The sequence below is a fragment of the Clarias gariepinus genome, chromosome 10 (assembly GCF_024256425.1).
Source record: "Clarias gariepinus isolate MV-2021 ecotype Netherlands chromosome 10, CGAR_prim_01v2, whole genome shotgun sequence".
NCBI lineage: Eukaryota > Metazoa > Chordata > Actinopteri > Siluriformes > Clariidae > Clarias > Clarias gariepinus.
In genome coordinates, this window is record NC_071109.1 from 5931422 (window position 1) to 5946339 (window position 14918).

At 39.9% G+C, this 14918-nt stretch overlaps 1 protein-coding gene across 1 annotated transcript; it reads left to right on the forward strand.

Moving 5' to 3' along the window:
* The first annotated feature begins 1767 nt into the window (after nucleotides 1-1767).
* Nucleotides 1768-14917, forward strand: etfdh (electron transfer flavoprotein dehydrogenase). The gene is made up of 13 exons (XM_053505697.1): nucleotides 1768-1945; nucleotides 4014-4160; nucleotides 5612-5841; nucleotides 7580-7661; nucleotides 7814-7932; nucleotides 9189-9266; nucleotides 9365-9511; nucleotides 9759-9899; nucleotides 12188-12331; nucleotides 12408-12576; nucleotides 12675-12857; nucleotides 13315-13536; nucleotides 14411-14917. The coding sequence occupies exons 1-13, from the start codon at nucleotides 1915-1917 to the stop codon at nucleotides 14572-14574; spliced, it is 1857 nt and encodes a 618-aa protein (XP_053361672.1). The 5' UTR covers nucleotides 1768-1914; the 3' UTR covers nucleotides 14575-14917.
* Nucleotide 14918: the final 1 nt, after the last annotated feature.

Genomic DNA, 14918 nt, shown 5'->3' on the forward strand with positions numbered 1-14918 from the left:
AACTAATTACATTACAAAATTACTGCCTTTAAAAAGTAATCAGTTACATTACAGTGTTACTTTCTGAAAAAAGTAACTAGTTCGAGTACTTTTCTTTTCCGTTGCAGAAAATGAAAACTCCTTTGTGATTCCTCATGCATGTTGTTTTAGTCAAGACCTTTATAATTATTCTACTATCATTACTCAGCGAAGTTTGGCCCATTATCTGTTAACTGCTAATACCCCTATCTCACCTACACTTACTTGGCCATAAGTACGGTCCATCATGATTCTCCGCGGGTTTTGGCGCTGTAATTAGGTTTCCATCTTTCTGTGAGGTGAGATAGCGGTATAACAACAAGAATAACAGAGGGCGGCTGGGCTTGTAGGACGATTTTTACACACACACACTAAAGGATTGGGAATGACTGTTGTCTGACTCACAGATTACATAATTTGTCTGAATAATGGATTACATTTTTGAAAAAATAACTGAGTAATTAAATGGCGGACATAACGCGTTAGATTACTCGTTACATCAAAAAAGTAATCCAAGTACTTTAACGCGTTACACCCAACACTGGTGGCAATAACCCAGTCAAGTTCCTGTGATGTGCAAGTGGTGTGTGTTCATTTATCCTCATGAATCCTCATGCACAAGTTGGGGACAAGCTGTCTATCAATTTTACTAATGTTATTATTAGAGTGTAGTTATGTTAAACATTTATAACAATCACTGATACTTTATATCTTGTGCTCAACTGGAACTGGAATTCTGTTCGAGCCGGTGGACAGTAGGCAGCATTATCATAAACTTTTATCTCATACTGTGAGGTAATAATATATCTGCCTAAACATTGGAGCAGCGTGAGGAGTGGCAGCAGGTTGACCACACACTTCATTTACAGGTATTGGTAGAAGGTTGGCAGCAGGATCCGCACACGGGCAGAGCCACAGAATTCTATACAGGGTTGCAGCGGCCTGGAACCTATTGCAGGAGAGTTAGGCAAGGCAGGGTACACCCTGGACAGGGTACCAATCCATCACAGGGCTCTCTTACACACACACACACACACACACACACATACACACACACACACACATTAAAGACAACAATTAACTAAATCTACATGTCTTTGGACTGTGGGAGGAAACTGAAGTACCCCGTGCTTGCTGGGTTTCCTCTGGGTACTCTGGTACAGTTTCCTCACACAGTCCAAAAACATTCAGATTAGGCAAATCAGCATTCCAGAAATTGCGCAGTGTGTGTGTGTGTGTGTGCGCGCCCTGTAATAAATTGGCACCCATCCAGAGTGTACCCCGCCTCATGCCCTAAGTCTCCTGGGATAGGCTTCTGACTCCCTGCGACCCTTCATACAGGATAAAGCGGTATAGAGAACTAGCTGAAGTACCCATTGTTGAGAGTAAAGAGTTTGCAAAAGTAGTTAAAAAGGTAAAGATAAAAATAGGCTGATCAGTTTTAATATAATCAGATACTCCAGTCATGTTAAAACATGTGAAGGAATCACCAGCCTTAACATGCTTTTCAGTTATGTTAAAACGTCACTTGACAGCCTTGCATCTCCGTTCAAAAGACACAATAACCATCTTCCTGACTTATTAAAACAAAAAATATGTATATTTTCTTTTTTATTATACAGATGAGTGAGTGAGTAAGTGAACTAAACTGCCCTGTACTAAACTGCTTTTTACAGTATACCATATAGTTATTATTTTCCTCTCCGATAGGGGGCGCTTCTCCATTCATCTCGTCACAATGTCCTTACAGAGAAGAAGAAGAAGGCATATTTTGGTTCCAGGGCTGGTATAACTCTTCAGCTAAACCAGTGCATATTTATTTGATGCAAAAGGAAGCGTTTAATATCGGAACCGAGGATTCACAGCAGGCAGCAGAAACGCGTTAGAAATCTCTCCATGTTTCATTCCAGCAGGTGTTCACTTCAAGGTAATGTCACAGCGACTTTCTCAGGCTACATTCTGCTCGCGTCCTAAGTGACGCCTCGTTTAATGTTCAAGTGCACTTCACTTTCGGGTGATCTGGCGCTCTGTGTGTATTTCGTCTCTAGGGCACTTTGGATTTTTTTTGGGCGGTTTGCGATGCGGCCACTTGAATAGGCGCATGAAACTTATAAACTGGAAGCTTTTGTTTAGCATTTTGCTTTGTTTGTTGGCCTCCTGTTATGCTCATGATATTTTAGTATTTACTGTATATAATGGCAAAATCTTAAAAAGATTATTTTAACTTAAAATTTGGTTGTACACGTCATCGAGCCTGCAGTCGTTAGCTTAGCATTAGCAGGATGTTGGCTAAAAGTGGGACAAAGGTCAGATAAATATAAGTTCTCCCAGGGGCCATGTGAAGAGCCAAGAACTGCTTTTTAACCTTTTAACATCATACTTTACAACATTATTGCATGTCTATTCATTTTTTTTGCTATTTAAGCCATTTTTGGATTAAAGTAATAGGGTTTTATGTCACATTTCTGTTTTATTTTTACTGCAGAACTAGTAAAGTACTTTTTATTGCTGAAATGAAGAATAAAGGTCAAGTTTGTTTTTTTCATAAAGGGATGGGTAGATAAATTCTAACCTTTCTTCCTTGTTTACGACATAAAAATCTTGTTTTTAACAACGGCTTGTGAATTAAAAAATGAAAGTTTCAGAAAATTGTCTGCCTTTTCCTTAGTGCTTGGACGACAAAATTACAAGAAATAATAATAATAATAAAAAAACACACACAAACAAATATTTAAGAAAGTTTTCCAGATTGTCACGTCAAATAAATCGTTCAATTAACCCTAACGTTAAGTGTATGTATACCTGTCAAAATGCTGCTTGGTCAGAGTGTCAAACTGGATCCTGAGAGGGCCGGTGTGGGTGTGCAGGCTTTCATTCCAACCAAGCCAAACCTCGCCACACCTGGTTCCACCTGTTTAATCACTTAATTTTTGGCTTTATCTTTCTATCTATCTACGAGGGTGAGTAAAAAATGATTTGCACCCTGGCTGTAGAATTCTGTTAATTATCTTTTTAAAAAAATCCAGATACAACATCAACAATCTTTTGTCTTCCCTTATTAAGAAATGAGGGAGAACATTTTAGGCTGAGCTGTGAGCCATGAATGCACCGCTGTCTTTGCTTCTTCATCAAAAGTGAATCCTTGTCCTCGTAGGGGCCACTTTCATGGGACCAAACAGGTGAAAGTCGGATGCAGCAAGATCAGGACTATATTGAGGACGCTTATTTTTTATTTATTTCATTTTTTTTGCAGTTGTCTACTAGTTACCCTGAAGTTCAGCCTTCAGCTCTTCAATAATCGTCCTATTGAATTGTTGTTGAATCTTATTCCTGGTAATCTTCCAGTTTTTTCCCAGTTTTCTTGCGTTTTTTTTCCCAGTTTTCTTGAGGATCCCAGATAACTGTACGCTTTGGTGAATTTTCCAGTTATGGTTCAATTTTTAAACTTTTTTTTAGTCAGTGATTGAGGATGTTTCTGTTCTGTTTACTGTCAGACTTGTGGTGATGAATCCATACCAGTTTCAATACCAGTAATTGTTCCCTTTAAAAAAAAAAAACTTCACCTTCCTTAGAGTATCGCTCCAAATTTTGTTTGCAGATATCCAAACACTTCTTCTTCATGCTTCATGCAAAACAAGTGGGGCTCCCTTTTTTGCTCACAACGCATTTACAAATGAGCTACGTAGCACGTTCACACCTGCGCAGCACTGACTGGGGAGATTGCAGCCTTGAACGGAAAGCGCTGATAAGACAGTAGCTATAATATAACTGGAGTGTGTCATATCTATCTATCTATCTATCTATCTATAAGGCATGGTTTATACTTGGTTGGAATAAAAGCCTGTACAAACGGCTCTTTCTGGATAAGGTGTAACACCACTGATGTTTATTACGCTGGTGATGATTACGCTACATTATTAAATAAAAGCAGTCGGGATGTATTTAATTACTGCCTTTTTTTTTTTCTTTTTTTCTTTTAATATCTGCATTTACAGCACGGCGATGTATACGTGCACTAAAAGCCCTTCAGACGGACCGGGTGGCGCTGCAGGTCTCCACAAGGCAATGCTCTTCAGCTCCCGTGCCAAAAATTACATCCCATTACACCATCTATCCTCGAGACAAGGATCCACGATGGGAAGGTTGGTACTGACTGATGAAAACACGAAAACAGATGCGCAAAATTGGCGGAAACTATAGAAGAATAAAAAAAGTTAGCTCATTGTGTTTGATTATTTACTTCAGACAATATTTATTAAAGTTAATAACATAAATATTTCTTTTTTTATCCTTCTAACTGTCATGTCCGTTATGAGGCAGAGAAAGTTTTTATACGCTTCATCGTCTTCTGTCATTTACAGCTTCTAGTAAACGCTCAGCTCTAATTTATCGCTTCTTAAATATTTCTGATTGAAACGCGTTACGCCGCACATTAGATGAGATGTATTTACAAATTTGATTTGATAAGCCGCACTGTCTTTTGTTCTTTATAAAGCCACCTCAGAATTCGAATGAACCGAGACAAAACCAACAGAGCTGGATTTTTCAGATTAAGAATGACCAGGTTTGGGGTGTTTCAAAGGCTCATCTACATTTTAACACCGACAATATTTCCACTGCGACCTTATTGTATTTTATCAGTTGCAGAATTATTGGTTTTGGAGAGCTATTCATCAATTTATTTATTATCTATACTTCGTATCTATTCTATGTATTGTTGCAGCGGGCCTGGGATGAGGTAGGGTACACATTGGATGTGGTGCTAACCCATTCCAGGACAGTCACACACCAAGTCACAACCCTATGGGCAGTTTGGAAATGCCAGTAAACGTTTATGTTTTTGGACTGTTGGAGGAGACTGACTCCGCACACGGAATTTATTTAAAAAATTTTAAATGTCTGAAAAATATCATCACTGTAGAAGAACTTGGTCTCCCAGAATAACCGAGAAGCTGACCACAAGCTGGGTCTCATTAATGCTGAATAGACAAATCTTGATGGGCATGCTTGAAAATCAAGTGGAAAGCCCTCCCAGAAGAATGAAGCTTATTTATTTATTGATATGATTGATTTTTTTTTTTGTATTATTCTTTTTTTTTTTTTTAACTATAGTAGCCATTATTTGCTAGTTAAGCTCAGCTTTATATTAAATAGCTGTTCCTTTGCGTTGTTTGCACCAAGATCCAAGCCCCACTGCGCATATGCTTAAAAGTTTGGGATAACTTCGAAATTTGAGTGTTTTCCAAGGAAACACACACGAAATAAATCTGAATAGAAAACATAGCAAAAGAACAAGACATGCTGACATTGTCAGTGTTAAAAATAATGAGTTTAATAAAAATGATGATTGAGGCTTACTTTATTCGTTTGTGAAATGAATAATGTTGTTTGTGAATTGGATAAAAAATGTGTGCGAATGATCTTAAACTTTTGAGCGGTAGTGTATCATGACAATAAAGTCTTTATCTTATCATACATTTGTCAGGTGGTCTTTCACCAATTGCATCTTCGCCAAAAACCTGACTCGCTCTGCCAGACTGAACACAAGCACTAGACTAAACTGTAAACATGTCTTTGTGTGTATGCCAAGCAGGTGTAGATATGGAGCGTTTTGCAGACGAGGCAGACGTCGTGATCGTGGGCGGCGGCCCTGCAGGTCTGTCGGCAGCCATCCGACTGAAGCAGCTGGCCAATCAGCACGAGAAGGAGCTGCGAGTGTGTGTGGTGGAGAAGGCGTCTCAGATCGGCGCTCACACACTCTCCGGGGCCTGTTTAGAACCCAGCGCTCTCTCTGAGCTCTTTCCAGATTGGAAAGAGAGAGGGGTATGTATATACCTAATAGGGCATAAAGACTAATACACTCACTAATAGAAGAAGAAGAAGAAGAATATTCAATTATTTGTCACATGTACTTTACAGCACAGTGAAATGTCTTCTTCGCATATCCTAATTAGGAAACGGGTCAGAGCGCAGGGTCAGCCAGCTTACAGCGCCCCTGGAGCATATAGGGTTAAGGGCTCAACAGTGGCAACTTGGTGATGCTGGGGCTCGAACCCCCGACCTTCCGATCAGTAACCCACAGCCTTAACTGACTGAGCCAATGTCCTCATAATGCAGTAACGCGGGATAATTTAATTACCTGCGACATTAGTCTCAACACTGATGGCTCAGGTGGTAAATTTCTATCCTGGTGAGCAAGTGATATTAAAGTGAATTATTTTAAATCTTCTTTAATAGGTACATTAGGGTTGAAGGATTAATCATACCGTTATTATCACAGTTGTTGTTGTCAGTAAATTAAATGTCATTTGTATAATCAGTGAGGGTAGCTAATGATAATTGGTCATTTTTTCATACATGGTGCATGTTTGATATGTACAGTATATTAGTTTAAATCTCTAACACTGAGCTGTGACATGAATAACATTAATTCACTTGTTACAGTGCTCCCTGTCAAGGGGTCTTGAGTTGATCCCTCGAGTTAGTGGTTAGATCTTTTTACACATTTTAGAAGCCTAGGAACACATCTCAACCGAGGTGACAATAATTGTTGAATCAAAGTTGAAAGCAGGATAAAAAGAGCAGGCATGGGGAGAGAAACTTTGACAAGGGATATCAAAAATCCCTCTAAGATTTTGCATCCTCAATGTCTTTAGATCACATTGGCCCGGTTTGGTAACGATCGCATAAGTTTCCTAGGATGAGTATATCAAAATCCATCAGGTGTGTTTTGGCAAACGATCCAAAATAACCGTCTTCTGTCGAGTTAAACCCAGGACATGCAGTGCAAAAGTTGCTTGGCTTAATTAGCTCTAAATGTGTACAGAGTTTTGTGTGCATACGTGAAAGTGTGTATGAGCCATGCAGCAAAATCTTGTGTGGTGCCCCCAAGGGCCCCAGGCCACGTGACTCTCGGGCATACTAATGGCAGCAGATTCCAACCTTTCCGCCAATTTTCATGAGTTTTTGAGCATCTTAAAACCCCCCAAAAAGCTCAAAAGGGTGGAGAAAAAATCCTTGCGCACACTATAGTGCTTGGGCCCCAATAATAGATAAAATGCTCTGAGCTTTAAGGGCTACACAATGATGTTAGGGGATTTAAACCGCATCTCCGCTTCACTTTACTCGTCACTGATTTTCAGCGCGACTCTTGCATCTTATTCCACTACTTATGCCATTTAATCATTCATGAGTGCCTTAATTGATGTCAAATTTATATTCAGGTTAGCTGAAGTTTTAATTTATGCATGAGTTCTTTTTAAAAATTAAGGTCAGTTAGAAATTTAAGTGATGTCAGTCACTTCCTATCTTCTTTTTTTTCCCTGTAGAACTCTTTGTTCAGTTTCCTAAGAGTTTACTTTCACATGAAAGGAAAAAGTAATATGTTTTGCATGTCTCCTTTCTATTCCTTGGAGAAGTGTCGCACAATGACACGTTGATGGCGAGGTGTTATTCTGGCACCGCTCTTGACTTTGACGATACCTTGATTAACATGCCGGAGACACCCAGCGCCCTGGTTTCACGGTCTGTTTCATTTGTGTATGTGGTTGCTGTCTTTCAGGCGCCGCTCAACACAAAAGTTACAGAGGACAGATTTGCAATTCTGACAGAAAAATACAGAATCCCCGTGCCAATACTTCCAGGTAAAGTTCTACATCTTTCCTAACAGCTCCACAAGCATACACGATGAATGAACACATTTTAAAATCTGGTTTCCCCCAGATAGAAATGTCTAAAAATTAAACATACAGTTTTTTGTTTTTTTTTCCCCCCCCTCGTCCCCTTCTACCCGAAGGTCTCCCGATGAATAACCACGGGAACTACATAGTGCGTCTGGGACACTTGGTGCGCTGGCTGGGTGAGCAGGCTGAAGAACTCGGGGTTGAACTGTATCCAGGCTACGCTGCAGCCGAGGTGAGAACATCCTCATTAACTTTCTCTCTCTCTTCCATATGTTTTTTTTTTTTTTTTAATATGACCATTTTTTATTTTTTTTGTTAATGTTTAGAGAGGACAAAAACATTCATCGTATTAATCTTGCTCAGCCACAGCAGCAAAGGTTGTCTGCATACCTTTAGTCGTGGTATGAAATAAGCTCCATGGTTTTGGACCAATTATGCACATTTTTATATTAACGGTGGTGGTGTCCTAGAAACAACTCGAAGTGAGTGATGAGTGAGTGAGTAGTTGTGTAACAAATTTAAAGAAATGTATATGTATTTATTAGAATAGTGGTGTTTTAATAGAAGGTGTTTAACATTTTAACAGTGAGTGAGTAGTCTAATATGTGCTTTTTTTGTCTTTCTGATTGTTTATAGCTGCTATAACATAAGCAAAAAAATTCCACAACATTAAACAGAACTAATAAAAAAGTATTACATCATTTGTTCTTCAATTACACGCTGCATTTATTGACGTATAGGAAAATAATTAACTGCTGAGTGGAGACAGTTATTTAACTTGCATGTCTGCATCCTATCCTCTTTGTGTTGATTATTTTCAACTAACAGCATACTGACCAGCCATAACAATATGATCACTGAGATCATAAAGTTGTTGAAGTAAATAATGTTGATCACCAATTATATACCAGTTAACTGGTAACAGGATCATCAGAACCCACGTGTCAAAAATTCCGCAGGGACCAAAGGTCAGCCCACATGGTCTAATACAGTTAGTCCCTGACTTATGAACGATTTTTATTCCAGATGCATGTTTGTAAGTTTGATATGTTCTTAAGTCTGACAAAATGAGTCTTACACGCCCTTGACAAAAATATACAATGTAAAGCATACCAATTTATTTGACTAGACCTCTGTCGGCTTTCCCCACACTGCCATCATGTGACCAAAATCATAAACGTACATAAGCTCACAGTGAAATGTAACAGGGTTGTTGCTGCGCCTTTAAATCGCGAGGGGAATCCAGGACGCAATTTTGTCTTGCAGCTGTTTTTGAGGCCCTGGTGGCACAAGGGGAACCCAAAACCTAGGTGATTTTAATATGATCAGTGTATATTTTGTAACATAATGCTGCATAGAAACCGTAAAACAAACTTTTTTTTTCAACCTCCGATTGATTGAATTTGAGTGTTTTAATTCCTTTAATTTAATTCCTTCCAAGGTGCCATGAAATGTGTCGCCTGAAGGATGAGTGTCCGTCTTTTACAGGTGTTGTTCCACGAGGACGGAAGCGTGAAAGGAATAGCCACTAATGACGTTGGAATCGCCAAAGACGGCTCCCCTAAGGTTCGTCCAGATCAAGACTGTGGTATACTTTTACCAGCATCATGTTATTTTGGTCTTGTCATAGACTTTAATGTTTGATATGTCGAGTGTCTTTGCAGGACGTGTTTGAACGAGGGATGGAGCTCCACGCGAAGGTCACGCTGTTCGGAGAAGGATGTCACGGTCACCTGTCCAAGCAGCTCTACAAACGGTTTAATCTGAGAGAGAATTGCGAGCCACAGACCTACGCCATCGGCCTCAAAGAGGTGACGTGTTTATCTAATCATTTATTGCATGTCGGCTTATTGTGCTCAAGTGCACAATTTATGATTTTTTTCAAAGGTTTGGTACCATCGTTTTATTTCAGAGCGAAAGTTTTATGGGTACATTTTCAGCTCTATACATTCCTCACTGATTTTGTTTTCGCCAAGCATTTTATTTTGGCCTGATTTAATTTAAAGAAAAAGCTAACTAAGTGTGTAAGCAACCTAATATTCCTTCTTTTCTCCCCAGCTGTGGGTTATCGATGAGAAGAAATGGCACCCAGGTCGGGTGGAGCACTCTGTTGGTTGGCCTTTGAACAGAAACACGTACGGAGGCTCTTTCCTCTACCATCTGGACGAAGGAGAGCCGCTGGTGGCACTGGGCTTAGTTGTAAGTAAGAGTGATCTCAGGAAATGGATGGCTCTCTAGCACACACTTCTTCCCCCAGAACCGAAATAATTTTACCGAAATGAGTTCGATTTGTTTGAGAGACAGAGTTATGACACATCTATAGCTGTTTTCCATTCTGAAGTGTGTACTTCACAGGGTGCTGCCTACTCCCTGCTCCGTTAGCAGTAAATTTTGGTGAAGGGAACGTCCCTTGACAAAACTTCACCATTCGGAACACCCTGTGAAGTCACCAGCGCAGGTGTCATTTCCTTCTTGCGTTACCATGGTAACATAAGCACCTCAGATATTTGTCGCTGCTGGATATTTTACAACACAGACATTAAATACAAAATTTTTATTGAAACAAAAACTGCTACCATTATAAAACATGTACAGTAAGACCCCGGATTGCGAGTTATGTGGTTTACGAGTGTTTTGCAAGATGAGCAAAGATTTTTTTATTAATTTTGACTTGGAAAACGAACAAGTCTTGGTTCACGAGTACGGAGTATCATGTACCTTCTTCTTCTTGTTTTGATGCCGAGCGTCACATGATCACAACTGAACCAACGTTTTTTCTCTCTCTTGTGCTGCGGAATTGTGGGTAATCATTTCCCCTGCTGCGTCTTAGTGCCCATCTCTTACTTGTATCAACATGCGTGCCCGCGTGTACTGTTTACTATAACACTGTGACTTGTGTGTCTATATGCGTGTGTGCAGCGCGCGTGTAAAGCAAAAGCAATTCTCATTAGAGGTTAAAGATTCATTTTCTCTCTCTGCTCAAGACTTAGCCTGCTCTCTGTGTCTGTGTGCGCGCGCATCATTTGACACTGTGCCACACACACAAACCCCTCCTACTTTTGCCTTCACAGACACACACGCACTTTCTTTCTCTGCTCTGCCGTAATTATTTTCAAAGGTAAAGTCCAGGTGCATTTGTTTTATTTTACAGCAGTGATTCTGTTGTGTGCGTGTGTGTGAAAAGAATGGAGGAAGGGTAACCGTGTAACACGAGAAGAGGGGGAGGGGCTTCTCACTTTAGCTTCATACACACAGCACCTGCGCACACAAGCGGAAACACTTATCTGTCAGGATTTATATATATATATATATATATATATATATATATAAAACTTCATATTTTGTGTTAATTATTTTTATGCATTTATTTTTTTAGGCTGTGGAACGAATAATTTAACTTTCCATTATTTCTTATTGGAAAAGTTGATTTGGTTTACAAGTGTTTTGAAATACAAATTATGAATTATGCTCGTAATCCAAGGTTCCAATTTACTACTGAAACCTCAATAAATTATTGATTAATAATAATAATTAATTTAAAAGGATTTTTTTTACAGCTTAAGCTGAACAATACAACGGATTTCTTGATTTAATTTAAATGATTGTGTCCTATTAATGATGTCCTCGATGATAATAAATATATAAATCTTTTTTGAGCTCCTTTCTTAAAAAAGTTTTTTAATGCTACATTGAGACGCAATGACTGATGGGAAATTTTTCATTCCCTTTTCCGGTAAAGTGAAGACCACCATACTGCATTTTCCTGTGACACTAACATTTGAGTGGTAATCCGCATCACTCTAAATGTCCCATGTTATGTTTACTGTCTCGCCGTCATAACCTGTGTGCACTACTGTTACTTGTTGTGTCTGTTTGTTATATGCGAGTTATTTGCACTACTTTTTTTTTTTATCCTTTTTTTTTTTTTTTTACGCACATCTGGAGTCTGAAGAACGAAATTTCGATCCGATGTGTAAAATCTGTTTGCATGGACCTATTGACAATAAAGTTCACTTTGACTTTAAAATCACACTTGGTTACATGGCTGAACAGATACTTCAGGCCGATCAGGACTCACCTTCAGTTAGGCAAGGGAATATGAAGGTTTGATAACTGATTAATTTATTCATTCATCACCCCTCCATCAATCCTCCGACCAGATTCTTGTCATTAAATTAAGTTTTATTTCATATTCGAACCACTGAAATCAACGAAACCACAAGGTTTTGAAACGGACATCAAGGTAGAAAGTTTTCTGAGCAAGCTAGAGCCATGATCGGACTGCCTGCTTCACTTACGAGATGCTGGCCTTCCAGGAACTCCTTTAATGAACGCAAACATGTTGAAATGGTTTGAAGCGAGGTCAGGACTGTATGGGAGATGTGGCAATAATTCCCAGCCAAGTTGTGTCAATCTTGAACACTTGCACTTGTAAATATCCTTCTTGCTCAGAGTATGTTCATGGATGTATTTGTGTTCTTGTGCAGGTTGGTTTGGACTACACTAATCCTTATCTGAGTCCGTTCAGAGAGTTCCAGCGCTGGAAGCATCACCCGTCCATAGCTCCCACTCTAGAGGGAGGAAACAGAATTGCTTACGGAGCCAGAGCTTTGAACGAAGGAGGCTTTCAGGTACCGGGTCTCAGGAGTGACATCACTTCACTGTATTTAATGATTGATTTAAGACGAGCATTGGGTCTCTCTTCAGTCTGTACCCAAGCTGACGTTCCCCGGCGGCGCTCTGATCGGCTGCAGCCCAGGCTTCATGAACGTCCCCAAAATCAAAGGAACGCACACGGCCATGAAGAGCGGCATACTGGCGGCGGAGGCCATCTTTAGCAAACTGACAGATGAGAACATGGAGTCCAAGACGGCAGGCATGTACAGTGCAGCTAATCAGATTTAAATCATGAAGCTAAAAATATCAAGTAGAATTTATTTATTTTTTTGCTGCCATTGTTTTTTTGTTATATAGGTATACATGTTCCTGAGTATGAGGAAGATTTGAAGAAATCCTGGGTCTGGAAGGAGCTGTATTCTGTGAGGAACATTCGGCCATCGTTCCATAATTACTTCGGCTTATATGGAGGGATGCTGTATACTGGGATCTTTTACTGGATACTGAGAGGAAAAGAGCCATGGACACTTAAACACTGTGGTGAGGAAACGACACAAGTTTTCACCCATGTTCAACTAATTTTCTAATCTCCTACACCATGTCTTTTTTTTTTTCCCCCTAATCATTAAATAAAAATCATTTGAATTACAGTAAAACCTTGGATTGCGAGTAACTTGGTCTTGCAAAATATTTTAATACATTAAATCGATAAACGAGCAAGGTCTTGATATTAAAGTAGTATGCATGCACTGTCTGAGCGTCACATTACAACTGAGCCACTGGTTCTTCTCTCTTTTTCAAAGGTCAAGTGCAGGATAATTCCTTTTATTTTTTGTATATAAATATTTTTGGGTTGTGGAAGAATCATCAGAGGTTTCCATCATTTCTTATGGGGAAAATTGCTTTGATATGCTTTTATATATGCTTCTGGAATAAATTATGCTATCAATCCAAGGTTCAACTGTAATAGAAAAGTTCTCATTTATTTTATCTGCAGGTGTGGACTCCGCCCAGTTGAAGCCAGCGAAAGACTGCACCCCCATTGAGTACCCAAAGCCTGATGGGAAAATCAGCTTCGATCTCCTGTCATCTGTGGCGCTCAGCGGGACGAATCATGAGCACGACCAGCCTCCTCACCTCACTCTGAAGGACGATGGTGTTCCTGTAGCACAGAATCTCGCCGTATACGACGGTCCGGAGCAGAGGTTTTGCCCTGCAGGTGTGTATGTTATGCAGTGGTAATGTGCTCGCCCTATTGTCCGGAGTTCGATTCAAGGGTGATGCTGTAACTTCTTGCAACCAGAGGTCTAGAGAGAGCTGATTGGCCGAGCTCTCTCAGACGGGAGGGATGAGAGGTACTTAGTGCTCCCACATTAATCACGGCTCTACAGCCAATCAGGGGCGTCTGTGAGCTCACGCAAGCGGAAGGAGCGCATAGTGCCGTCCTCCGAGTGTGTTACGCTGCCCCCAATGGTGCGCAAGCGAGCAGTTTGAAAACATCACATGGCGTGGTGGTTCGGAGGAAACACGTGATAGTCTTTGGCCCTCCCGACTGAGTGGTAGTAGTAGCCTTAACGTGGGAGCCCCCTAGGGATGGGGAGGAATTTTACACGACTAAATTAGGGAGAAAATCGTGGAAAAAAATAATAATAATAAATCTTTATTATTCCTATGATTTGTGCCCCCTTATCCATGAAGGATACATAGACTTTGATAAACAATAGATTAATCCACGGCATAGCCAAAAGGTTGTGAAGCTGGGCACGCTGCCTAAGAAGTAAGCAAAGAAAATATCATTTAAATGTGTTTAACCTTAACCATCCTAAAAGAAAAAAAAGGCTAATCTTACCCAAGATCACATCACGTTGGCCAGAAGCTTATCCTAAGTCTACATCGTTATCTGTAGTAGCAGCTCATTCAATAAGGGGATTTTATTTTCCAAAATTACATAATGGATTTGTGTGTGCTAAGGCATCAAACAGCATTTGCTTAAGAAAATGGTCTAATCTGATAAGATAGCGATCCTGTGCTTAAGGCATCGGATTGGTGCACGGTCTTGGACTTTTAATCTAATCATGCTTTTTCCCTCCCAGGTGTGTACGAGTTTGTTCCTCTGGAGTCAGGTGACGGCATGAGGCTACAAATCAACGCGCAGAACTGTGTCCACTGTAAGACGTGTGATATTAAAGATCCCAGCCAGAACATCAACTGGGTTGTTCCTGAGGGCAGCGGAGGTCCTGCCTACAACGGCATGTGATCATTTGTGTCTGTTAGGGTACATTTCTTGAGGTTTTGAATGTTTGTGTGACTCCAGATCAGGTTATTTCCATCATGTAAATGAATGTGTAATTATCCTTCATGACTTAAGTGGCATTAATTATTTTATGTTTCTGGTTCGAAAGCTTACTAAAACAGTAAGACTTTTTTTCTCTAAAAAAATTAACCTAGTGAGGTTTGTCTGTAAAAGCACACATGCAAATATGAGCTCGGGTCAATGTTAGATATTAGCATGTAAGCTATCGGCAGGACCTCAGTGGCACTGTACATTATATGAAGTCAAGCTGATGGTAGAATAAATTGATTTTACTAAATCTCAAGAAT

What these genes read in the sequence shown, in the direction of transcription:
- etfdh (XM_053505697.1), top strand. Translation starts at nt 1,915, where the DNA reads ATGTTTCATTCCAGCAGGTGTTCACTTCAAG. An exon ending in CCCCGTGCCAATACTTCCAG is followed by an intron (nt 7,662 to 7,813) that starts GTAAAGTTCTAC and finishes TTCTACCCGAAG; the next exon opens with GTCTCCCGATGAATAACCAC. An exon ending in ACGCCATCGGCCTCAAAGAG is followed by an intron (nt 9,512 to 9,758) that starts GTGACGTGTTTA and finishes TTTTCTCCCCAG; the next exon opens with CTGTGGGTTATCGATGAGAA.